At 34.5% G+C, this 26,655-nt stretch overlaps 1 protein-coding gene across 9 annotated transcripts in view; it reads right to left on the bottom strand.

Moving 5' to 3' along the window:
* NAALADL2 (N-acetylated alpha-linked acidic dipeptidase like 2) overlaps positions 1 to 26,655 on the bottom strand; it is a 1,136,857-nt gene that overhangs the window by 54,502 nt on the left and 1,055,700 nt on the right. For all 9 annotated transcript variants that reach the window (XM_053918088.1, XM_053918087.1, XM_053918089.1 and 6 more), the window contains one exon: positions 7,398 to 7,491. In XM_053918088.1, coding sequence (XP_053774063.1) covers positions 7,398 to 7,491 — 94 coding nt within the window. The remainder of the gene's footprint in view (positions 1 to 7,397; positions 7,492 to 26,655) is intronic.

The raw sequence follows: 26,655 nt of genomic DNA, 5'->3' as shown, positions 1-26,655 counted from the left end.
TTTATCTACATTAAAGTGGTTGAGGTAAGTGTTCCATCTGTAAATAATACGACTAGTCTTCCCTTCTTCACTCCGTCCTCACCCTTCCAGGGTTTTAATCTACCTCTAACTTAAACTTTTGTTTTTCTAAATGTTGATGGATAGGACAGAGCTGAAATTATAAGCAGTGTCAATATGAATTCAAGAGGAGGAAGGGAAGACAGAAGGGAGGGGGAGAGAAAGAGAAGAATTACTAGTCAGAGGATATTCAGGTGCATATTGAGATCTAAGCAATCCAGTTCAGGAGAGGCTTTAAATATACTGGAGGAAACATCGCTACTACTCAGGGAATCTCCTGTCTTCTCGCCACCCGTCACTCTGCAGCATCCTCCCCTGAAGGCAGTTCAGTGCGAGGGTAGAATCAGCAGGGGCTTTGGAGGCTGAAACCTGTATTCAAGCTCTAAAGCTACTGCTTAAAAGTATACACTTGAGTAAGACACACACACACACACAACCATTGGCTCTGAGGCCCAATTTCTTAATCTCTAAAATCATTTTTAATAATACCCAGCTAAATCAATGAGGTTAGAGTAAGATTACATGTCCTAAGGAATGTGAGGCACTTTGCACAATACCAGGGGCTTTATGGAGGCTTCTAACGTGCCAAGGTATTTCCCTGAAAATTTGTTCGTCCTAAGGACCCTTGATACAGGATCCCACAACACATTCCAATAGACCAGAAGATCAAAGTTACTTCTTACAAGTCCTATTCATATAGCCTCTAAGAATTCTGGGTAAGACCAGGAACTACAGTGTTGAATGCACCCGATAAATTGACACGTTTTAACCTGCCAGAACCTGGTACCTGCGCAAGCTACCTGTTTTCCTCAGGCACTTCCTAAACTGATGAGTTTCAACTTGGCATAAACCTTTGTTAAGTCTATTTTGCAATCTCCTGGGTAAATTTATAACTGTCTTATTTTAAACGATGATTTTAGTACATAATATCGCGGTCTCTCTTCAGAGTTGCATATTCCAAAATGTTTTATATTTTAGTTTATTTCCATTTTTCCTACCTTGCATTTCTATTTCCTGGCTGTACTCTTAAAGACTCACTCCATTTTATTTTAAATTAAGAGTAAAGTGTACTGGTCATAAACTAAAACTACATTTTTTAAAAATTTTCAAACAAACATAGCCTCTTACGTTAATAGTGTTTCAGAGAACCCATTCTTCTACAGATGAGCTTATCACAGTTGTGAAGGTGCTAACAACTGCACAATCACAGCTTACACTTCGCTGATTTACAGTGACAACAAAAGGTATGATTTATGTTCTGCAGAATATCCCAGTTAAAAGCAGAATAGAAGATTATTTGGGAAGAAAATGTGTGCTACTTAATGTCATCTTTAGACATCTTGTGGCATCACCAAAGAGAAGGACAAAAAATTGCCAATACAATTTCAGCCAGAGAAAACAGCAGTCCTTTGTGATCCTACGTCTCCTATCCAACATGCTGCTTGCCTCGGTGTGACTCACAGTGAATCATCTCATCGTGGCTGGTTATGTAAAGAAGTTAAATCAACAAAGACATGGGTAGAGAGAAATGTGGAGGCTAGTGCTCTATTGATACTCAAACAGGCTAACATTATTGGTACACTGCATAGATAAGAGAACATTATTTAAGTATGAAATATGCCAGAAGACAGTGGATAATTATGTCTACACTGAATACAACAGAAACATTTTTTGCAAAGATGTCCAAGTGGCATGTTTGGAAGAATTAGGTTGGCCACTTGAAAAAAAAAACAAAAAAACCCCAAAACAGGCAACACGTTCTAAAGATTATCCCGTGTATTCAGTGATCTAGGTAGCTAAGGCAGATGAAAACTGAGCAAGACTTTCCACAAACTGCGTGGAATGGGTCCATCTGACTGGTGCAGAAATAAAACCAGGGGCTCTTTTTATGGCCCACGAATGCTCCTACTGTGTTATGTTTGCAGCTACACGATCTGGTTATTGGCTGCTTTGGAAGGGAGAGCCAAAGCTTCTTTTCTTCTTTTTAAAATATTTTATTTATTTATTTATGTACTTATGTATACATGTATGTATGTTTGTATTTTAGCAAAAGAGGAAGGGAGGGAGAAAGAGGAAAGAAACATTGACTGGTTGCCTCTCAAACACACCATGACCCGCACCAAACCCACAACCCCGGCCTGTGCCCTGACAGAGAATTCAACCGGCGGCCCTTCGCTTTGCAGGATCACGCCCAAACAACTGAGCCACATCGGTCAGGGCACAAACGCTTTCTGAACAAATTAAATTCACATGTGGCTTATTTTTATCCCCCTGCTGTTGAGGCAAAAAGTTGGGGTTGTATATTTAATAACACATGTAAATATAATTATGCTTTGGCTAAATCAAGACACTGAAAAAGGGAAAAAATGGACTTTGTAAAAATGAATCAACATGAGGTCAAGGGTACTCTATGCTCTATTACAAGCCAAGACCAGAAGTATCTTTAAAAAAATCTTTGAACATATTGCCAGTGAGGCCATACTCATAGAAAAATGGATGTAGTGCTCTCCTGGCATGGACACAGGGTTTTATCCTAAAAATAACATATAGAGGAGAAATGCACAACACAATAGACCAGGGGAGTCAAACTCATTTTCACCAGGGGCCACATCAGCCTCGTGGTTGCCTTCAAAGGGTCAAAATAATTTTAGGACTGTATAAATGTAACTACTCCTTAACTGTTTAGGAGTTGAAATTACATTCAGCCTTTTGAAGGCAACTACGAAGCTTATGTGGCCCCTGGTGAAAATGAATTTGACACTCCTGCAAAAGACCATTACTCTTATAGGAAAGTAGAACAAATAATGTCACTAAAATATTTCAATTAATGTAGTGAAACACAAAATGTATATGTTTTTAAGATTTTAAAAGAATTTGGGTGAAGTACTAAGAATAGGAAAGGAAATGGACCACAAAGGGAAACTATACAAATAGCAACAAATGGTGAAGACAAGGAATAAACTAAAGAAAAATAATAACCTTGAGGAATACAAAAGGGACACTGTGCATAGGATAATAATTGAGTGACACATATGAGTTCTAAGAGAAATGAGGAGGAAAGAAGAATTAGTTTGAGGAGACAAATACTGAAAATGTGGAGACAAACATCTCTTGTTACAGACTCAGTTGTCTCAATTCCTTTTGTGAAACAAAGTGTGGAATATCAATAAATTAAATAAGATCTTTAATATGGTTGTAATCAGAATCCTTTCAAAAATATAATGGGGATTGATACTAAACATATTTTTAGGAGACTGTACCCAATGGGTGGCCAATCTCATCAATTTTCTCTGTCAGTATGGGCAAGCACAAGATACATCTAAGGGAATGCTTTTAGGCTTACATCCTTGTCACACAAAAAGATCAGTTCCAGAAATGCCAGTGAAGGTCAAACCATTGGAAATCCAGCTTGTTGCAGAATTGTTGGATTTTGGATGGACTGCTTTGGATTCTCAGGTTGGGTGCAGGGCCGGGTACCTGGTATGCCCATCCTTTACTATCTAAGGCCAGCTCAGAGTTTGGAATGGGTGGTAATTAAAACCAAGACTGAAGAAAGATGGGCTGAGGACTAGAATATGCAATTTATACAGTATCTTTTTAATTTTACCAGTTGGTAAATTTATTTAATATTTCTCAGAAGGAGAAAAAATGTTATGTGTCTTAATCACTTGTAATTGTGTAAAAGAACCAAAATGACACTTGAAAATATGAAGCTACAAATCTAACATCACAGAGTGCTTGCTTCCATGGCATCATCTCCTTGAAATACACTCCCTCCTTCTAAAATGAAGTGATTGACATTAATGAATTATCAGAGCTAATAAAGAAAATAGTCTGATCAAATCAGCATTGTCAATTTTTCAAAGAACAGGAAGAAATGCTGCCAACAACCAGTTTACATTTAGTGAGACAATTGGCCAGTGGCAACAAGCCACAGTGTTCGAAATTATGTTTCCTGCTGATTCTGGCTTGCACTAAATGAATGTGTACATAGCCAGATCAAATGAAAATGAATTTTTCTTTATTTGCCCATTTGTAGTTTTACAATACTGCAAAGAATGAATAAGTAAGAGTCTGGCAAAGAAAAATAGCAGATATTAAGCAAAAAGCATCCAAATTGTATAGTCATTAATGATTTTGAAGAGCCCTCTTTGACATTTAAAAAATGGTTAAAGTGAGAAACAGTAAACTTAGTAAGGTTATTAACTGTTCATTCTTTAATTCTGGCTCAAAGGTGTGGTGGTCTTTATTTTTCACACCTTCTTTTGCCCATGCAAACTAGTAGTTATTACCTTATATGCACATTTTTGGATATAACTTTCTTCACATATACATCTGCAGCATATCTGTTTTATTTATCAGTCACCATTTATACTATATCTCCATGCACCCCATATAAATATTCATTCCCTAACTATTATTATGTGTTTGGCATTGACCAAATATTAAAAGCCAAGGTCACTCAGTCAAAATGAGTTCTCAAGAGCTATCCAATAAATCAACTCAAACAAATTATTCACTGAGAAATTACCCTTCTTTCTGGTGGTTGTGGGAACTGTAGAGAATGGTCTGCTGCTACTGTAAACTAGTGTAATCAATAAACAAGATGGCTGGTTGTCAAGGGGTAAAATTTATACCATTGAAAATGTAATTGGGTTTCACAGACCTTCATACTTAAACTCTTTGCCAAAAGGAGAAACAGTATTTTATAGTTCATCCCTAAAGTTCACGTTTTTAAAAACGTAATTGAGAACTAAAGACTAATCACTGCTGTCATAACAAAATTAAAAAATATATATATCTCAACAATTTAAGCTTGTATTCAGTAGTCAAGTTATATGTTTCATTTAGCTACAGAATTCTACTTAGCTAATGAAATCATTTAGCATGGTAGCTAAAATTAAAACTGAAATATTTATTTAGTTGTTTTTAAGTGGTGTCCATTATTTACATATTAGCATATTCAAATATTCTATTTTAGAAATAAGGTTATAACCGAAGGTTATAACCAATTTATAGTTAAAATAGAGGAGGTACACCAAATTGCCTACAATTTAGCAAACATTTGAATAATCTTTGACTATGTGTAGAGCAAGTAAGTCTGAGTCATGATTACTAAAATACAAAAATGTATAGCTTAAAGGTGACATATTATGTCCCTTTGATAAAATATTTATTCCCAAGTCATGGTAAAGTAAACATTTTGCCTTTTTCTGTTGTTGCATTTTGTTTTGCTTTGCCTTGTTTTTTCTAACATCCAGTACATCCCATATCTGGCTGCATGTTTCTGAGTGAAAGTGACAGGAAGACCCAAGGAGTCTCATATCAAAAGAAAGAAAACTCAAAAATAACTAACAATCAAAGAAAAACATCTTCACCAAAACTGAAGCAGTCCAATGTAACAGCAAAGTGCCAAAATGTTGCCGGGTCATCCACGGGGAACCTCTGATTTTAGGAAGAGGTTCACATAGACTTAGCGGTATCAGGTCTGCAGTGAAACCTTTGTAGAAAATTTTTGTACATATGGAATTTTCTAGGGAGAGAGTACATACTTTTCTTTTGATTTTGAAAGGAATCTCTACCCCAAAAGCAAGAATAATATAATTCTAACCATAACTAGGATATCATTTGACCTTCAGAAGTAGACTATGTGACTTGAGATGCACACAGTAGTTAAAATGCTAAAATACTGTGCTTATTTATGGACTTTAAAAAATAAACTCAATTGTTTAAACTAAAATCGAACTTGGTATTTAAAATTATAGTAGTACTGATACTGTTGTTTTTGCTGGTTTTATTTCTTTATTTTAAAATAATACTCTTCATGTCATTATTACAAATGTGATATATGTTTATCATCAAAAAATCTGACTTAGAAAAGCAATTTCTAAATCATTTATAGTTCTATCTTGCAGTTTGTATTTCACAGTATATTTTTGAGGCTCCTTCCTATGAATGACAGTTATTCCCTTATAGAGGAATAAATCTTTATGTTATAAAATAATAATCTTCTTTTGGTTCTCTGAAAGTTTTAAGCATTATACACAGTGACAACTGAATTTTCTTAAGTATAGAAATTAGAACATTCTACAGAAGTAAAATAGATGCTTAAAAGAAATCCTTGCAGAAAAGATTACACTAATATTCACAGAATATTTTGCCCTTTGTTTATACCTGTTCTTATTTTGCAAAATGTTATATACTTGGTGACTCAGGATCTAAGCCCAAAATATCCTAAACATAATAAATTAAAAGTGGAGGGCAGAGTGATTGCTGCCTGAGTCACGCTGACGGCAGTGAAATCGAAGCTTGACAAAAGTAGAAAAGAAGAAAACTGTATAGAAACTGACAAACACAGCAAAGCAGTGCAATGAGGCCATTTCGTCTGGGAGCAAACAGCCCGACACAACAGCTCACTTGTTCCTGAGGTCACGGTTTTACAGCCACTATAATAAAAGTCATGAGAACAATTGAGAGGCGGTGTTGTAGCATTCTCTGGGTTAAGAAGCAACAGAGGTGGTCAAAAAAGTATTAATTTTTCAGATACTGAAAATATTTGGCTCTTTAGAATGATCTACATACTCTCCAAGCATTTCTATAGGTAAAATATCAGCTTTTGCCTTGAAAAGTGAACTACAAATGACTCATAAAAGATCCGATAATAAAATGCATGACTCAAAGAGAAAGAGGGTTCATTCTGTAATTGCAATACTGATTTTTGTATTTGTTTAATAAAGACAAATTATAATCCTAATGGAAGTTTTATATGTAGATAATGTGGAAATGAAGATAATTATTAGGGTGGTGTTTGAATTCTGCCAAAAGAGATATATTCGAATGTGAAGAAATTGAAGAAGAGATGATGAAAATAATCTCCTTGTCATCTTTTATCTAGGATGAGCCACCACTTCAGTGAAATGAGATGGAGCCCATACCTTATAGAAATGAATCCCCAGTGAGAAACTTTTATGGGCAAGTCTTGTTTGAACTAACTAAATGTTAGGTACAAATGTTAAAAAAAAAATCCCTAAACTATATTTTTCTATATGGAACCTATAAATAATACTTAAAGCTTGAAATTATGAATCTCTTTGATAGAAGATAGTAGGTAGAATATTCTTTCAAACTTACATATTGCCTTAGTCTTACTCAAAAGTACACTTCATTCCTGTTGACATGGCAGCCAAAATTCTTCTAATCCCTTCTCATGATAATCCTCTACAGAGAGGGAGGACCTGCATTACCATAATTAGTATACTACATAATTTTATTCAATTCTTGTTGAAAATTAGTTGAACAATTTTCATTTTTAAAATTACTATAATTTAAATAAAAATTACCTTTAAGGCTGTTTTGAACTTCTAAAGCTATATCGAGAGCATTAAAGGGCAGAACTGGTTCATTGGCAATTTGTAAAATCACTTCTCCTGAGAGCTGAAAGAAAAAAAAAAAGGAAATGCTAGCATTCATATTAAGGGTTTTTGTTTGTTTTTCATTATTCTAAACACTCATACATCCAGAGTAGCAAAAACACAGAGGGTAAATTGCACTTTTGTAAAATCTTTTTCTTTTAGCATCTTTTAAATTGTATTTTTCTATAAAGAAAAATAAAACTCAGTATCTATTTCATGTCTCAAGCTAGTATGAATACATATATTTTTTCCTTTTTTTTACCTAAATATTAAGAAATTGCTTCCATACTTGAAGTTGTAATATTTAAACCTTTAAACAATTCCTTATAAAACAGTTTAGAATGCCACATTATAAAATTAACAATAGAGAAGAACTGAAAAATCAATATCTGGTTATTGAACTAAGTAAAACTCCAGACAAAATTAATCATCAATTGATTTCATTTAAAATATAATCCAGTCTACAAAATTCCTTTAAAATCTTAGGTACTCTTTTCCTTTACACTTTACTATATTACTAATTATTTTTATAAAATTTATCAAAACTAATAACATTTATACATCTTCCAGGTCAATGTTTAAATTCAATTTTAAAACTATAAAATTTTAAATGGCATCCCCAAAACTCATGCCTGGACAACTGTGTTTGAAAACCAACATATACACTGCAGCTGAACTAGCATCTGCTTAATAGACTGAAGCAGTCATATGTGTTCACAGACATCTCAGAGTAACTTCAGACTGGGGCAAATGCTATTGTTAGCTTCCCTCTCTCTCTCAAGTGATATTTAATATTTACCAGGGCTCTACAAATGTCCCTACTTATCTTAAAGTCCTAAAGCTGGCACACAGTGAAATGTGTCTGGGTTGATATTACTAGTAAACTATGAAATTTTGTTAGTGAATGAAAATATTCTTGTGAAACTACACGAGGGAAATTAGCACACTAATTTAAGGCAGTACAGAACATATAAGATATATAGACTACACAGAAAAGATGATGTTAAATATTCAAATCCACACATTCGACAAGGGTCAAAGTCCATTTAATATTTAAAAGTTATATTTTCCAACAATTTACACAATTTTATTCAAGATAAAAATGCAATTCAATTTGATATTCTATATGTTTGTAGAAACACAGATCTTGAAAATAAAGAGGAAAAGAAAAATTTTGACATCCCTTTATTTCTTTGAGATTTTTTTTCTCCCATATGTAGCAACCACTTCTTCTCCAATGCCTACGGTATCTTTGCAGATACCTTCATCCCCAGCATAGTGATCACAAAATTCTTGGGAAAGTGCCTATTCTGATTATGATGTTTTTCAGGAAAAAGCATTATCGGCAGTAGATTGGTAGGAACTCTGTTTCTATTCCATCCCACCCCATCCAAATCATTCAAGGAATACTAATATTTGGAAATAAATTATCTGCAAAAAGGAATTGTCAAAGAAGATTATGAAGCATTATGGTTTACTTTTCCAATTTGCACTGGATAATAGAAACTACAAAACAGACATGTTTGGTTAACACTTTTGGAATCTGGAAACCACACATTACAAAAGATTAAAATGAAAGAATGGAGAGGGAGGAGAAAGGGAACTTCCCTGTGTCCTGCTGGAGAGAGTTGTTTTGTTTTGCTTTCTTAAGAGTCATTTGGCAGCTCAAACAAATAGAATATAAGCCAGTCACCTTGCTATTTCTTTCAGAAAGAACCTGGCAACAAATTATAGGATTTTTAAGTCACCTGGCCCATGATGGACTGCTTAGAGTAAATCGGCTTTATTTGCAGCTACATAAACAAGAGGGAGATTTGTGTCGTCTTGCCTTTAAGTGAGAAGAGATGAGAAATACTGCATATACTTCTCACATGCTTTGGTATTCAACCTTATTCAGTTACACCAAAGCAACCTTCCCTTATATTTATATAAAGCTCTATTAGTTTCAAGGTGCTTTATACCTAAATATCTCATTTCATTATCATGATGGGCCTTGAAACAGGTAGTGGGGGAATTAATCCCACGTTAAAGACATTGAGAATAAGTCTTGCTGGGTTCCAATATGATGACAACATAGGAGGCTTCTGAACTCTCCTCCTCTTATAAACACACTGAATCTACAGCTACACATGAAATCATTCCCTCTGAAAAAATACAGGAACTAACTGAGTGATTCCTAGGCTAAAGAGAAAAAACCCACATAAAAATGGATAAGAAAGTCTGACACATATTCTAGCCATAAAACTCACTGAATTACAGAAACATAACAATCAAACATAGCTCATAACTCCTAGCTTTTCCCTGGGAAAAGAATGGCTTGGATCCAACATCAAGGGCCCTAACTTTTAAGATTTTCATTTGAAGGATAGAACCCCAAAACTCTAGCCCTAAAGGCCAGTGGGATTTGCATCCATAAGACCCAAAACACTACAGCAAAAAACAGGTCTTAAACATCTTGGGAGGACTAGCTATGGCTCTTCCCCTGCAGTTCAGTCCAAAGACAGCAGGTTAAAAAAAAAGAAAAAACAGAGACCGTATCCCAGTCTTTCCCTGAACAAGGACAATCTGCATATCTTAAAATCCATGGCCTGAGGGTAAGTTTTCTAATTTAACATACATCTAGAGGCCAACTAAAATCCTATTTGGAGAACAGAGAAACTGGCAAGCACCATCTTTGTGTGCTCACTCTGCTCTGCTCTAAGTCACTGGTGTGCACATGTCTGGTGCCTGGCTTTTGTGGCTACCACCCAGGAGATGCACGCCTTAATCACCTGGCTGTCTGGTCAGTGGGGCTTGCCTTCACAGGGCCCACAGAATGTAGCAAAGAAACAAAAAAGCAAAAAACTCACTTCTTAACTGGCTATCCCCCCAGGGCTCAGTACAGAAGCAGCAAAGTGAAATGCGCATCTACTTGTTTTTTCCCTGAAAGAAGTTTATTACATGCTTCAAAAGTTGCTGCCTGAGCATTTGGCTTCCAATAAGCCCGTATCTAGGTGCTGACTGAGTCCCACCTTTGGGACACTGACAGATATTGGCACATCTTCAACTTCGGGGGCCACTAAAAATAAAAGAATTCAACTTGGGCAGTCACAAAGATTTGAAAGACAACCACAAGATAGGGCTGGACCAAATGGTAAGGTTCATCTCCTACAGGAAAAATTCCATTAAGAATAGGAGAGATAGCTAATTTATCTGATATACAGAAGCAAACACAGAAAGTCAAGGAAAATGAAGAAACAAAGAAATATGCTTTAATCAAAGAACAAAATAAAACTCTAGAAATAGAGTTTAATATAATGAAGATAAATGACTTACCTGATAGAGTTCAAAATAATGTTCATAAATTTTCTTACCAAGATCAGGAAAACAATGCATGGATATAGTGATAATTTCAATAGTGAGAAAGAAAATACAGAAACCACAGAGCTTAAGAATATAATAATTGAAATTAAAAATTAAATAGAGGGCTCTCACATCAGATGAGATCAAGTGGAAGAAAGGATTGGCAAACTCAATAACAGGGCAGTGGAATTCATCCAGTCAGAAAAGCAAAAAGCAAAAAAAAAAAAAAAAAAAAGAGGAGAGAGAGAGTAAAGGTAGCTTAAGGACATATGGGACACCATTAAAAGGATCAATATCAGTGTTATAGGGAACCCAGATGGAGAAAAGAAAGAGAAAGAGACAGAAAGCTTATTCAAAGAAATCATGGTTGAACATTTCCAAACTTGGGGAGAGAAACAAACATCCAGAACCAGGAATCTTAAACAGTTCCAAAAAAAAAAATAAAATAAATCCTAAGAGACCCACACCAAGACACATTATAATTGAATTGTCAAAAGTTAAAGATAAGAAGAAGACCTTAAAACAGCAAGGGGAAAACAGTTTGTTACGTACAGGGTATCTCCATAAGACAATCAACAGAAACTTTTTAAGTCAGTAGAGCTTGGAATGATACATTTAAAGTGCTAAAATAATGCCCATCAAGAATATGCTACCTGGCAGAATTGTCCTTTACTATTGAAAAAGAGAGTTCTCCAGACAAGTAAAAGCTGAGAAAATTTACTACCACTCATCTAACCTTACAAAAAATGATAGAAGAAATTCTTGAAGCTGAAACAAAAGGACCCTAATTAGTAACAGAAAAACATACAAAATTATAAATTTTACTTGTAAACATAAGTATATAGTTAAATTTAGAATGATCTAATTTCTAATGGTAATAAGTCTCTCATAAAAATAGTATAAAGGTTAAATGACAAAAGTGTTACAATTACTAAAACCACAATAATTTTTAATGACTATATAAGGTTAAAGATGCAAATTGGAACATCAAAACATAAAATGTGCAAGATGTGGGAGGGTTAAAATGTAGAGCTTTAGTATCCATTTCCACTAAAGTGTTTTCCAACTTAAAATAGACTGCTATAAATATGTTTTATAAAAATCTCATGGGAATAACAAACCTATAAAAGATACACAAAAACAAAGAGAAAGAACTCTAAGAATACCACTAGAGAGAATTATCAGATTATAAAGGAAGAGAACAAGAGAAGAATAAAGGCACAAAAGAATTACAAAACAGCCAGAAAATAACCAAATGGTAATAGTAAGTCCAGAACTATCAGTAATTACCTTAAATATAAATGGACTAAATTCTTCAATAAAGATATGTAGAGTCGCTGGATGAATAAAAACACAGGACTCCATTATATCCTGTTCACCAGAGACTCATTTCATCTTTAAGGACAAAAACAGATGGAAAGTAAAAGGATGGAATAAGATTTTATATAAATGAGAACTCAAAGAAAGGAGAGGTAGCTATACTTACATAACACAGAGACATAACAGACAAAGAAGAGCATTATATAATGATAAAGGGATCAATCCAACAAGAGGATATAGCATTTACACATGTTTCTGATCAAACATAGCAGCACCTAAGGATGTACAGCAAGTATTAGCACACCCAAAGGGAGGAAAATAGACTTCGATACCAAAATAGAAGGGGACTTCCATATCCCACTTTCAACAGAGAATAGATCATCCAAACAGAAAATCCCCTGGAAAAGATTGGATTTAAATCAGAAGTTAGACCAGATGGATTTAGACATTTACAGAAGATAGCAATGGCAGAAGAATAAACATTCTTCTCAAGTGCATATGGAATAGTCTCCAGGATAAATCATATCCTGATTTAGTCACATATCCTGTTAAGTCACACAATAAAAGTCTTAATTTAAGATTACTCTCATATCCAGCATCTTTTCTGACCACAATGGTCTAAAACTAAAAATCAATAACAAGAAGAATAAGGTACTTCACAAATACCTTGGGGTTTGGAGTGGTGAAATTTTCATTAGCCAGGCAGCTCGGGTCTATGATATTGACAATTGACGATCCTTGACAGCAAGAGTTGTGTGGGGTCCTGAGTGGCTTTAAGGGTTATTGAGGTCCTCAGAGGCAAGGGACCAGGGTGGTGGTGGAGGTCGTGGCTAGAGCTGGTGGTGTGCGCATGGCTATGGAGCTGGCTGCAGGTGCTGCGTGGTGGCAGGGGCTGGCAGCAGGTATGCACACATTGGCAAGGGCCTCTGCCAGGGGCAGGGGCTGGGGCCAGCTGTGGGCGTATGAGCAGCCATGGGACCTAGACTTTCGGTATGCCCTTGCCTGGGTGCAGGGACTCGTGGCAGGCCCATGCACTTCGCTGAGGCCCAGAAACGGGAGCTGGTGCCACAGTGTGCAGGTTTGCACTACAGGCCCTATCTGCAGGTACACGCAGCAATATAGGTCCATGACAGGGTTCAGGACTGGATCCAGGTTCACAAGACCTGTAGGGGCCTTGACTGTCAGTGTGCAGTCATGTGGCAACAGGGGCTAGCCCTGGATGCGCACACAGTAGAAGAGGCTGGTGACGGAAATCTGGGCCAGCAGTGTGCTAGGTACCTGTCACCCGCCCTGACTCCTGTCACCAGCCTCTACTGTTGTGTGTTGTATTTAAATGTTTACAAAAGTGTTTTTAGAAATTTAATAAAAGAAAATATACATGCAAATACATTTTTATTAAACTTTGTATATCATAATCTGTGGCCTTGCTACCTTGTATCGAGGTATTTTTATAATTTCTGATTTTGTCACAATCTTTTCCTTACTAGTCTAGAGAGAAAACAACATATTTATTTATTAACCCATGCATATCTAGAGTGTGGTTATTGTTTCCCCTTAATTACTGCATGTCATTGGCCAGTATGGTGACTGTATCTGCCTTAAAGACTTTGAATGAATTTATGAGTCGATGCCCAAGCAGTGCAGGTAGACATATACAGGTTCACGAAAGCAGCGTCAGTGCCATCGTTCTGTAGTGTAATTTCTTTGTAGCTACAGGCAGAAACACTCGGCAGACATGGTTTTTTTTCTATTTTATAATTCAAAATTAAAGTAACCACCGTGGGATTGTTTTTATGTCTTCAGTCAGACTTAAAATGTAATACATCCCCACCCTAGAAGCTAGAGCTGTGTGATAATCATAACACCTGTTTACAGGTCAGTGTGAGGAAGACTTTGAGGGAGACTAGGCTGCTGTGGCCTGGTGTGACACAATAGGACAGGTGGTAGGGGACTCATGAACCCATCTCACTAGGACCTATTGATCCTTTATTATGTGATCATCACTGTGTTACGAGGAGAAAAGAAAAATACATGACAGTTTCTTATTTTAGGACTTATTTTCCTGATTGAGACAAGTCATGCTGATTTTACACAATTGAAGAAAGACAGTAACAGTAAGAAAAATAGACGTGAATCTTTTGTTTCTTAGAAAGCACCATTTTTTTTATTCCACATTAAACACACCATGAGATTATACCACATGTATATATTTTGGGCTCAAGAATCTAGAGTGAAAAGGGGGAAAGATATTCCAGATGAGGATAATAAAATGGGCTGAAATCTTGGGGTAGAAAGAAGTATAGACTTTTTAGAGAAACATGAATAAACCAGTATAACTAAAGTGGAGTTCTTGAAGTGGGAAGTAAGTTTGTAAGTGATATGTGAGACAGGGAGTCAGAAAACACTAAGACTCAACCAAGGACATGATTCAGTGATCTGCAGGGAGTCCTTCCCATATCCCTGAACTTTAAGAGCTAAGGGATTATCTGATAAACTATGGTTTGGTGAGAGTCTTTTTTACCTGATTTTGTGGTGTATGGTGCCCGTCAGGCTATTATGTTCATTGTAAAGTGACCTGACTCTGATTTATGTCACTTTATAAACAACAACAACAACTCTCAATTTAGCAACAAATGCCCTGTGGATAACAAACCTCAAGGCAGACAGCCATGGTCAAGGGGACGCAGAGATCTCGGGGGGCGGACAGAGCAAGAGCACCCTCCCAGACTTCAAGACTGCTTTCCAAAGCTGTAACATTAATAGTGGAGAGGGAGCAAGGAGGTATTCCTGACACACTCAGCTTATTTTCCCAGCAAAAGGAGAAATTAAATGGTGTTGCACAAAATGAATGTATAACATGGCTAAAATCTAGCATTAAGTTTCTCATCTTTCCTCTGGATACTCCACAAACACCCCAATGTCTGAGTCCAACACCTTCTCCATATTTATCTCCAACTATAGCATATTTTCTTATCTAAAATACATTTCTTGTTCACCCTCCTCAAGACAAACCTGTCCGTGAAAGGCTTTTCTCATGAGCAGAGACAGATATTGACTTTAATTATTCATAGTCCTGTGCTACAGACTGCTATGAGAAGGTATATGGGGCCATAATAAACCTTAGGGGGCCAGGAAAGCCTTCCTTGAGTCAGTTCCTTCTGTGAGGAAGGCTGTATATGATACAAGAAAGCATCAGAAGATGCAAATTTGGTGCCAAACACTTGCTCTTACGTCCGTTTACACAGGTTGCTTTGTTCAATTTCACATATCTTTATACAACAAACATTTAAATATTGAAAATGTATTTTATTGTTTCTCTTACATCTATTTCATGAAAGTTTCTTCTAAAGGAAAATTTGTGTCTTTGTATGGACAGAGCTGGCTGCCCTCCCCCTCCCTCCCCACTACCACCAATGAAATTAAGTTCTCTGTCACTGCAGACACCACTATAGGTCTGGTGTGGCAGAGAGGAGAGGGGTTCTTTTTAAAAGGGTAATTGTACATTCATTAAATCATGCACTTGGTAAATTATCCATATTAATTCATCATAGAAAGAAAGATTAGAGAATCGATTTAGTGAAGTTTATAATAATGCTAAAGAAACATACATCATATATACAAAATGCAAGAGCACAGAAGCCAATGATTTTCTATTTATAGCTTATTTTTTTCAGAATAACACTGGATATCTGTACATAAAAAATGTGATTTTAGTTTGCTTTTCAAAAACTTGATAAAACAGTGCTTTAGTAAAGGATAATGACTACATTTCTTTCTAACACCCATTCATTAAAAAGAATTGGTAAAAATGAATTGGATTGCATAAGAAATTATTTAATAGCTCAATATTACCATTTTGTATAAATTGTTAATGTAATGATTTCCTTTTGTATATCTTAGTAGAAAAACTAACAAAAATAAATTAAACCTATGTTTTACTATAGATTTGGATAACTGGTAAAATAAATAACTAAATATACATGCATATATATATATATATATATATATATATATGAGAGAGAGAGAATTGCACAAAGCACATTGTCTAGCTATAGAATTTCCATGATTTAGCTTTTGTTCTTCATTTGTTGCTAAGCAATAGGCAGGATTCTTATAGCTCCTTGGTTCTCAGATCTGTGCTATATCATTTATGTAATAAATAAGAAAACTTTATTTTTTCTCATTTCTTAATGGAAAAAATTAATTGCTAGGTAACATATTTTTGTGAAATATATAATCAAATATACATTTATAAGTAGCATTTAAAACAATTCTTGATAGATATGTAGTTATTGCCATTTTATTATTCATATTTTATTTTATTTTCCTTAAAGAAGTGCCTTTAACATTTCTGGAAGTTTTAATTTAGTGAGAAAAGCTCTTTGAGTTCTTTTCTTGTCTGGAAAGCTCTTTATCTTTCCTTCAATTCTAAATGATAGTTTTGCTGGCTATAGTAATCTTGGTAGTAGATCCTTGCTTTTTATCACTTGGAAAATTTCATGTCAATCTCTTCTGGCTTGCAATGTTTCTGTTGAAAATGAACTGATGGTCTTCTGGGAGCTCCCTTGCAGATAACTGTTTTCCTCTTGTATCTTTTAAGATTCTCTCTTTGTTTTTAGCCTTTGTCGTTTCAATTATAATGTGTCTTGGCATGGACCTCTTTAAGTTCATCTTGTTTGAGACTCTCTGCTTCCTGGGCTTGTATGTCTATTTCCTTCACCAGGTCAGAAAAGTTTTCTGTCATTTATTTTCAAATAGGTTTTCAATTCCTTGTTCTCTCTCTTCTCCTTATGGTACCCTTATAATGTGAATGTTGGTATGCTTGAAGTTGTCCCAGAGGCCCCTTAAATTAAACTCATATTTTTGTGTTCTATTTTCTTTTTGCTGTTTAGAAAAACATAAAGATATTATCTTTTTAGGAAAAAGATAAGGTATTATTTTGTAATACCTTATCTTCTAAATGCTGATTTGATCTTCTGCTTCATCTAATCTACTCTCGATTCTCTCTAATATATTCTTCCTTTAAGTTATTGTAGTCTTCATTTTTGACTATTTCTTTTTAAAATGTTTTCTATCACCATTTTTGTTTCCTTTCTCTTTGTTGAAGTTCTCACTGAAGTTATTGATCATCCTTACAACCAGTGTGTTGAACTGTGTGTCTGGTAAATTGTTCATCTCTATTTTGTTTAGAGTTTCTCTGGAGTTTTGCTTATTATATATTCTTAGTTCCTACCACATTCATTTCTTACATTGAGTGTTAAATGAACATTTATTTAATTAAAAAATAAAATATTCGTAGAGCTCCTCATTTCTACATCTTCAAATATTTGTTTCCATTGTATAGTAATTTGTTAAATGTTTTCACTCCCCAATATTTTTTCATTAATTACCATCAGATCCCAAAGCCTTCAGAAAAAAAAAATATATAAAGGCATCTAATAAGAGTATCTGTGATGTCTCTAAAATAAATGCTCACATGTATTATATTGATAATTTTGGTACTTATTGTACATATATGTACCAATTAAATATCAGAGAAACAGTATGTAGCTTTGAAGACACTATCATTGTATTAAGCATTTTAAACATCACCCAAAGAGAGTTTACATATTAAACAGAATACAGTAGAATGGACCCTGGTGTAGTAGTAATTGAAAATAGAATCTAACTCAAGTTCCTGTTACTATCCATGTATCCCTAAAACTACTGGTTTGGTCAAAAAGTCCATTTAGTTTTTTCTGTAAAATAAAAGATTAAAAAAAATTTTTTCACCAATAACTTTACTGATTTGGATATCTCAAGTATGTTGGCTATCTCCCACATGGTATAACATTGATTGTTCTCAATGAAATCTCTTAATTTGATTGCTATCAACTTTAACTGGTCTACCCAACTATGGAGCCTTGTCCAACAAGAAATCTCTAGCACAAAACTTCGCAAACCACCTTTGACACATTCAATCAGTCATAGCGCCTTCTTCATACACTACACAAATCCTGCATTTTTACATCTCTTGATACAATAGAGTATAAAATGCCAAAATAGTTGCATATTTTTTTCTATCTTCAATATTAAAATGGCTACACAAAATTTTACCAATTTTGGTAAGTTTTTAAAATTTTTATTGTATTTTATTTTTTTAAGGATTTTATTTATTTATTTTTAGACAGAGGGGCAAGGAGGGAGAAAGAGAGGGAGAGAAGTATTATCTGTGGTTGCCTCTTGTGTGCCCCCTCACCAGGGACCTGGCCTCCAACCCAGATATGTGCCCTGATTGGGAACTAAACTGGCAACTCTTTGGTTCCTAGGCTGGTGCTCAATCCACTGGGCAACACCCACCAGGACCAATTTTGGTAAGTTTTTTTTTTTTTTATGTATGCTGACATGACAGCTGTCACAATACAATGTAACAAAAAAAAAATTTGAATGAAGTTAAAGACAACTAAGCATTACTAGAGCCATCTTATGAAAACCAGAACAGAATTTTTGGCCAATAATACTGTTCTAGCTCTTGAATCTTTTATTTCACTGGGGATGTTGTGAGAATAACTTCCATAATACTAAATAAATAATCTAGAGATACTTAAGGCCTTATTGCTATTAACAGTAATATAAAGAATATTAGAAAAATCTATTTTTTCTTAAATACTCATAATTACTTATAATCTGAATTAAGGAAAGAAAATGCTGATTTTTTTAAAAGCTTGATTTGACCAGAATGTCAAGGTTATTTATGAAATCCTTTATTAGTTATTAAATAATATCATAACTCCTTGAAATCTAAAGTTGTAAACTCTTCCTTATAAAACCCTATATTAGAACCCATGGAATTAATTTAAGTGTATTTTAGCAGCCAATACCATATACTCACCACAATACTGTTTGCACTTCAGGGCAGCAGGAGATATTCTGAAAAATTAATGGGGTTAGCTATTTCTAAATAACAAAATGTGTGATTCATGTAATAGACTGCCATGAATATTTTATTCTTTTCTATTAAAGAAAAAGGATACATGCATTTAAAATAAACTGAGTCCAAAATAATTGATGAAAATAAATATTGGGTGGAAAAATAAAAACTTGCAAAGCTATCTTACTCTAAATTGTAGACTTTAACAATTAAGCATTTTAACAATTGAAAGTAACATTGTGATTACTTGTGTATGAATCTTAACCTAATTATTACCACCTATGGCAAATGAACAAATTCCAAGTTTATATATGAAAATGAAATCAATGTTTGACTTGTAATTTCGGGTGACAGAAGCAACGAAATCATATATTAAGTTGTACTTGGATTGTTTTCCTATTGAGTCATAACAACTATTATAACACTTAGATTAAGCACAGATTTTGAGAGTTTATTAAGTATCTCATGAGCTAGAAAAATGGACTGTGTTATGATGCAATAACAAATTAACCCTCAAATTTCAGTGGCTTAATGCGGCACTACCGGTCAATGGGGGTTCTACTGCACAAGGTCATTGGGGCCTTCAGACAGTTTAGAATCCACCACTGGGGACATTGTTGGTTTCCATAGCAGGTGAAGTGAAGGAGCTGGATGATTATTTACCGGCAACTTTTTAAATTATTACTTTTAACATTAAACTTATTGGGGTTTCATTGATTAATAACATAAAATGTTCAGATACACGAGATTATAACTTGACATCTGGGTACTCCATCCAATGCGTGCGTACCTCTCAGTCTGCTTTCCTTCTGTTACCATATATTCGACCCCCTCCACCCACTTAACCCTCTCCTCATCCCCTTCTATTCTGGTAACGACCATGTTATTGTCTATATCTGTGAGTTTCTTTTTGTTTGTTGCTTTTTGTTTTATATTCCACATATAAATGAAATGTGGTTTTTGTCCTTTTCCATATGCCATTTCACTTAGCATAAGATTCCCAAGATCCATCCACGTTATCACAGATGGCAGTAATTCATCTCTTTTTACGGCTGAGTTGTTAAGGGCTGTGGATCAGAATTGACGTAACTGTCTTATAGCACATTAGTTGTACCTAATCACGTTACCCAAACTAACTGCAAAAGTTCTGTGAAATGTAGAAGAATGAATAAATATATGATCAAGCAGGAGATGTTTCTACCAGCAGCTCTGTGTTGGTACACCAGCTATACTAATTATCAGCTACGTCAAAGTTGAATAACTGAACAAATTACATTACCTCATCGTGCTTCAGCATTGTCGGTAATAACTAGAATATGTGTCTTTAAAAAATTCTAAATGGGACAATATATGCAAGATGTTTATCTTTGTACCTTGTAGTATGTAAACATTTTGGGGAATGCAATATATACGTCCCCAAAGATGATGAAAAGTAGAAAAAATAAATATATCTGTTATTATATATCTATTATACATATATATTAACATATCTATTATTTATTTTTAAATATTTTTTAAAAGAGATGGTATAGAAAAAACTTTTTTATTTGCTTTCATTCAGGTGGCTCAAGAGTCAATATGGATTTTGATTTGTGTAGTAACTTTAACAAAAAAATATGTATATATATGTATAACCCAGATTTTATATAAATATCAAACATCTATGTTATCTTCACAGAAGTCAGCACAGTACTTAACATAATGATTTTTCAGCTGATGTTGCCCGAATCGAAAGCTTGGTACCTTATGATAGACAAGTGTCAGTTATGCATAAAGAAAGTATAGAAGGGAGTTATATATGTATCTCTAAAACTATATTAATAATTAACATCTGTGACCAGACCTCTTCCTACTGTGCCTAGACTCCAGTGGTACTTCTTTCTTTATTAAAGTTACTAGGCTCTCACATATTGCAAACACATATTGACTCTTAGGTCATCTGTATGGAAGCAAATTAGGGGTCATTTGTTTACCATCTCTAACTTTATCTCCTCTCCTCATTTGGGATTTCCTGCTTTTAAACTCTGATTTCATCACAGCAAGAGAAAGACAGGGACAACAGTTAATGTTTTATGTATCCTTTTCATATAAATTAGATGAGAGGCAGAAAGTGTATTTTAATATTGCCTTGCAGACTGATGACACAAATGTAGCTTATTGACCTGAAAGAACTGTCAATTAACATGGAAGGGAAAAAACAATTTATGCTAAACTTTTACAGTAGCTTTTACATATTTATAACATAAACAATTTGATAATATTTGTAAATAGATTTTATTTTTTATCTCTAACTTATGATCTAGGCATAATGCATTTTTATATTTATTCTAGTAAATTCAACATTTATTTATAAATTCAAATCATGTTTCAATATAATATTCTGTATACCTTAGCATTATGAAAAATCTATTATAATGCATATTTCTTTTGAAAAAATATAAAGTGTAGGTTTTTATAAAATCAATCTTTTATGAATGTGTATTTCTCTGTAATAAAAGACACTGAGATAAAGTTGAATACTGTATCTAAAGAAAAGTGCTATTGAAATTGCATTTGAAATAGAATTTAAAATAAATGCTAACTTCTATTTTAAAAATATATACTTAAAGCCTTGTGTTCTTGAAGACAAATAAGCAATACCATTTTACCCTGAAATACTGTGTTTCTTCTTATAACTCTAATCATCCTGGTTGTGTCTAGAAGAGAACACAGAGCAACAATATTCTCATCCAAAAATTACTCAGTCAAATACCTTAAACTAAAAATAAATTTTATGAGAAAGGGAAAAATTAAGGTCAATGGGTTATGGATGATTTGGATAAGTTTTCTGCATGTGAGATACACACTAAATTCTGAAGCTTTTTTTCTCAGTGATTATAAGGCTGACTAGTACAGAGGGTTGTTTTGTGAATAAATAAAAATTCTTTAAATCCACCAGTAACATTAAATCATAACCTGATTAAGACATATAATTTGATCACTCTTAAACTTCTTCCATTTATTTTAAGCCCTGTAGTTATTATCTAGTAAATCATATTGCAGAATTTTAAAAAATATTCTTTTGAATGATGACTCAAAGTATGATTCGGATAGCATTTTTCTAATCACTCACCATTATTAAAATGAAGTTGATTTAATTGAACCTGTAAAAGAGATTGCAATTTCTAATCATGTCTCATCTGTAAATGCTTATTATTCAAAGGAAGCCATATGTATTTTCAAGCACCCTTAATTAAAATAATGGATATGATACTAGATATCTTCTTCCCTTGGTAGTTATTCTAGAGTGGTTTTGGTCTTTCGATCATTTTTTATGTCTTTCTTATTCTGTGCAATGCATCATCAACATTTTCTTTTTAGCATCAAGCAAAAGAAATTCTAAAATTATTCACTAATACCTACACTGTTCATCATTTGATTAACATTTTTCTAAATTAAAGGTAAACACCAATCTTGTATTTGGTGAATAAATGTATAAAAACATCAGAAATAATTTTGGGCTGTGTTCAGTTTTGAACAATTAAAACACCAGAATCACAGGAAAATTTTCCCTGATCAACTTCATGTAAATAAAGTCTTTTTAAAGAGAGTATAACTGTATAAAGAACACACACAAAATTATACTTTAAATGATGGTGAGGGTACAGAAGAATATATTTGTGTATATTTCACTATTTTCACATATATTTGTGCATGTACATGCATACACACACACACAGAGATATACTCACACACATATGGAAACCAGTTACTCATCCCACGTAATTATTTATAGAAAACATATTATTGCCAGCACTTGTGCCAGGGACTTCACTATCTTAATAAATTATTAATATCACTATTAATCCATGATCACCCATGTCTCTCTAGATTTTTCTCCTATTCAACAGAATACCATCCTCTTCTGCAAAAAGTTTATTTAAATATTAAAACCTGGATTACCGTACATGATTGCCCCACCTTTACATGATTCATTATGAAAATCTTCAGAGGAAAATATCTTAACTGCCTACCACCTAGCCTACAAGTATACCTACCATATAGCGCATCTTCCAGGCTTCTCTATTCTGCCGATATAAGCAAAGTTATCTCTTTCCTAGATCTCTTCCTCTTCTGCTTCACCACCAATCTCTATCAGTTTTCCACCTCTCCCTGGATCTTCAACATCTCTTCCTATTGGCTCATTTTTATCACTACTGGCATATGTTCAGGTCTATCCCAAATTTTAAAAATATACTGAAAAACAAGCAATAATTCCTTTGTCCCTTCCCTTTCCCCTAGTGGGCCAAACTACTGGAAAGAATTATTATAGTCACAGCCTTGATTATCTTGTTTCACGTTTACTCCTTCCCTCACTGTATCAGACTCCCACTGTGCTGCTGACACCATTTTGGTCCAAGACACTATTGACTCAGTTTTGATAAGTCTAATTACCCTTTGTGGAATTTCTAGCACAATATACTTTCTGGAAACAAGTTTTTCTTGGCTTCTGGTACTGCCAGCTTAGGTTTTACCTGCTGACTCGTAGCTGCTCTTCTTTAATTCCTCTGCTTAGGTTTTCCTTCTCTTTCTTTTCCTTCCTTCCTTCCTTCCTTCCTTCCTTCCTTCCTTCCTTCCTTCCTTCCTTCCTTCTCTTTCTTTCTTTCTTTCTTTCTTTCTTTCTTTCTTTCTTTCTTTCTTTCTTTCTTTCTTTCTTTCTTTCTTTCTTTCTTTTTCTCTCTCTTTCATTCTTCCTCTTTCTTTTCTTATTTCCAAATGCTAGTACTTTTCCAGATAATTTCATTAGGTAATTTTACTCGCTGTCATTGTTTCTAATATTACACACAAGGAGAATAAATTGTTTATTTTTGAAATTCAGATAAATATGATACACTGCCTAGTGAACAAATCTACTTCTGATTTCAGAGGCACTTCAAATACTATGTCAAGAAAAACACTTACCGTTTTATTCTTTTTTCAAAGAAAGATCTCTATTTGCTAAATTTTTCTTTTCATCTAACTAGATACTTTATAAGTACTCCTCCTCCAGCTCCGGAGTAGTTTAGAAGTACGGTTTATGAACATGTTTTTCTAGTATGTGAAGAGCACAGAACATACAGCCATTTGTGTTATTCCAACTACACACACATAGAATAATTGTTAGCTAAAAATAGTCTGAAGTACGTGAAAAACTGGGTCACTTGTAAAAGAAGCTCCGACAAAAAAACATTCTTTCAAAACATGTCAGACAATATTTTGAATCTTATATCCAACTAAGGGATACAATACTTGATTAAGAAAAGTCTAACTAGCCATATAGTCCAGCAGAAAGAGTGCAATATGGGAGTTAGAAGAACACCTGCTGTTGAATTTTTCATCTGTTGTTTATTGTCTATGTCATTTATGCTGAATGGTCCTCATTTATTTCCCTTTTCCCCAAAATGAAGATAAAATCAACCCTTTGAGCCTGGAAGGTTGATAAGACATCCCTCCATGATCCCCTCTCTCCCTGCTTCCAGTCTTTCTCCCACTGGTCCTTCTCCCCAGCTGCGTAGATACAGTTCTCCAGACTAGAGAGGTTTGTGAGTAAATGCTTCTGAAAATTTTGTTTCTTCTATCTGGGTGGGTTTCCACCCCAGACTCTGGTGCATCTTTCAAATATCCCTCATCTGAAAGATGATTATAGCTTTCACCCTCTGAGGTAGAGTTGCTCCTGTTTCTTTTCTCCCATAGCCATTTTTGTATAATGCTTTTGCATGTTTCCTCATAGTTAGATGAAATTATTAGTTACCAATGGAGCCCAGACTTTGATGGGTTGTTGGGCTTATTCAGTTTTGATATCTCCATATCTAGGAGAGTGCTAGCACATAAGTCTTTTTCAAATAAAACAGGGAGAAATGTGAGCATGCTTAATAATCTTTAAAGTTATCAAACTACCCCAATTTTAAAGATTTAACAGACAAAAATATAGATTAGGGAAGAGCGAATGGTCGCATGAGGAAAGATTCTGTACTGAGAGTCTGTGGGTAGTTAGGACCCATCTGGGATTTAAATAAAGAACAGAGCCAGGAGGAAATCAAGGAGTTTAGAGTGGAAAAAAAAAGCAAAAAACTTTACATAGTTGTCTGGCTCATATTTTTTATTGTATTGGCAAAAGACAGTGAAAAAAATCACTTTAAGCCTGTTTGTGTGTTGTAAAGATGTTACAGGGCTCTAAGAAACAGGTTCGGTAAGAAGCGTGGTTACCCATAAGCATGGCCTAGAAGTTGCTGTTAGTGAAATTCACAGGACAGGGATGAACTTTACAAATTATATATTCCAGTGTCTTTCAAATATCTGCACATAATGACCAAGGATCGAGGAAACCCTTCCTCCTACAGCACAGACACCAACTTTCTAGTAATAATAGCTAATATTTGTAGAGTATTTAGTTTATTGCAAACATTGTACTAAACATTTTATATTAACTAGTTAAATTTTTACAATTAGTCTATGAAGCAAATATGATGCTATTCCCATTTTTGAAGACAGAGTGCAGAGAGGTAAAATATGTTACCTAATTTAATTGCTAAGACAGCTTAAAGTCCTGATCCAAGCAAAGAAGTCTGCGCCTTTAAACTCTACCCCAGTGGAATCCCCTAGAGGTCTTGTTAAAGCACAAACTGCTGGTCCCACACCCAGAGATTTACATTCAGTCAAATAACTTGCATTTCTAAGATGTACCCTGCTGATGCTGATTATGCTGGTTCTCAGACCAGACTTCAAGACCCTTGAGACCACTGCTCTATTCTAACTCACCTATTGTGAAACCCTTGTTTGTTGGAGAATCTCATACATTCTGACTTTCGTGTTTTGCATATAAGGAAAAAGGGGTGACAAAGCATACTGTAAGGAAATGGGCTTTGGAGACAGATGTCCCCACTTCTCCGTTCTGTACCTCACTTGTGTGATGCCCTAAACTCAGTTTCCCCATCTACAAAGTGGTGAATACAGCACCCACTTCATTAAGTTATTGTGTGGAATAAACTAAAAGAATACATGTGTATAGCAAGCACACAAGACATAGAAAATATTAAAAATGCATCCTTTGTTATGATGTAATACCTTTGGCATCTATAACTCAGAATGCGCTCCCTAAAAATTCTTCCAGGGCCCCTTGAAGATAAGTGGTTTGCTTGAAATCAACCACAGAATTAGGGGCTAAAGCTGGAACAGGACACAATTTCATGAAAGGCCAGAAGTATAATTCTAGGGAATCTTAGTGAGGGGAGATTAGGAAAAGAAATACAATAAAAACATTTTTTTTCTCACACACGCACTAGTCATTAAAATTATTTTCTTTCTTAAGCCAAAAATGTAAACCTATGTGGTAGTATTTTCCTGTGATAACTGCATCAGAACCCTCATTCACTCTTAGGCCTGAATTTCCAAAGGACACTCCAGGGTCATTTAAATATTTTGATCAACTCGTGTCATAATACTCTATACAAATATACACATTTAAAGAATAATAAAATAAAAATGCATTCATCATATCAATTGAGAGATGAAAAATAAAAAGGGGGAAATAAATGTTAATTTATTTAGTTCCCTGTTACCAACTTAGGAGAAATTATAAGGAAAGCTAGGCACTAA

The sequence above is a fragment of the Desmodus rotundus genome, chromosome 2 (genome assembly GCF_022682495.2).
Source record: "Desmodus rotundus isolate HL8 chromosome 2, HLdesRot8A.1, whole genome shotgun sequence".
Taxonomy (NCBI): domain Eukaryota; kingdom Metazoa; phylum Chordata; class Mammalia; order Chiroptera; family Phyllostomidae; genus Desmodus; species Desmodus rotundus.
This window is presented reverse-complemented; position numbering and strand designations above follow the sequence as displayed.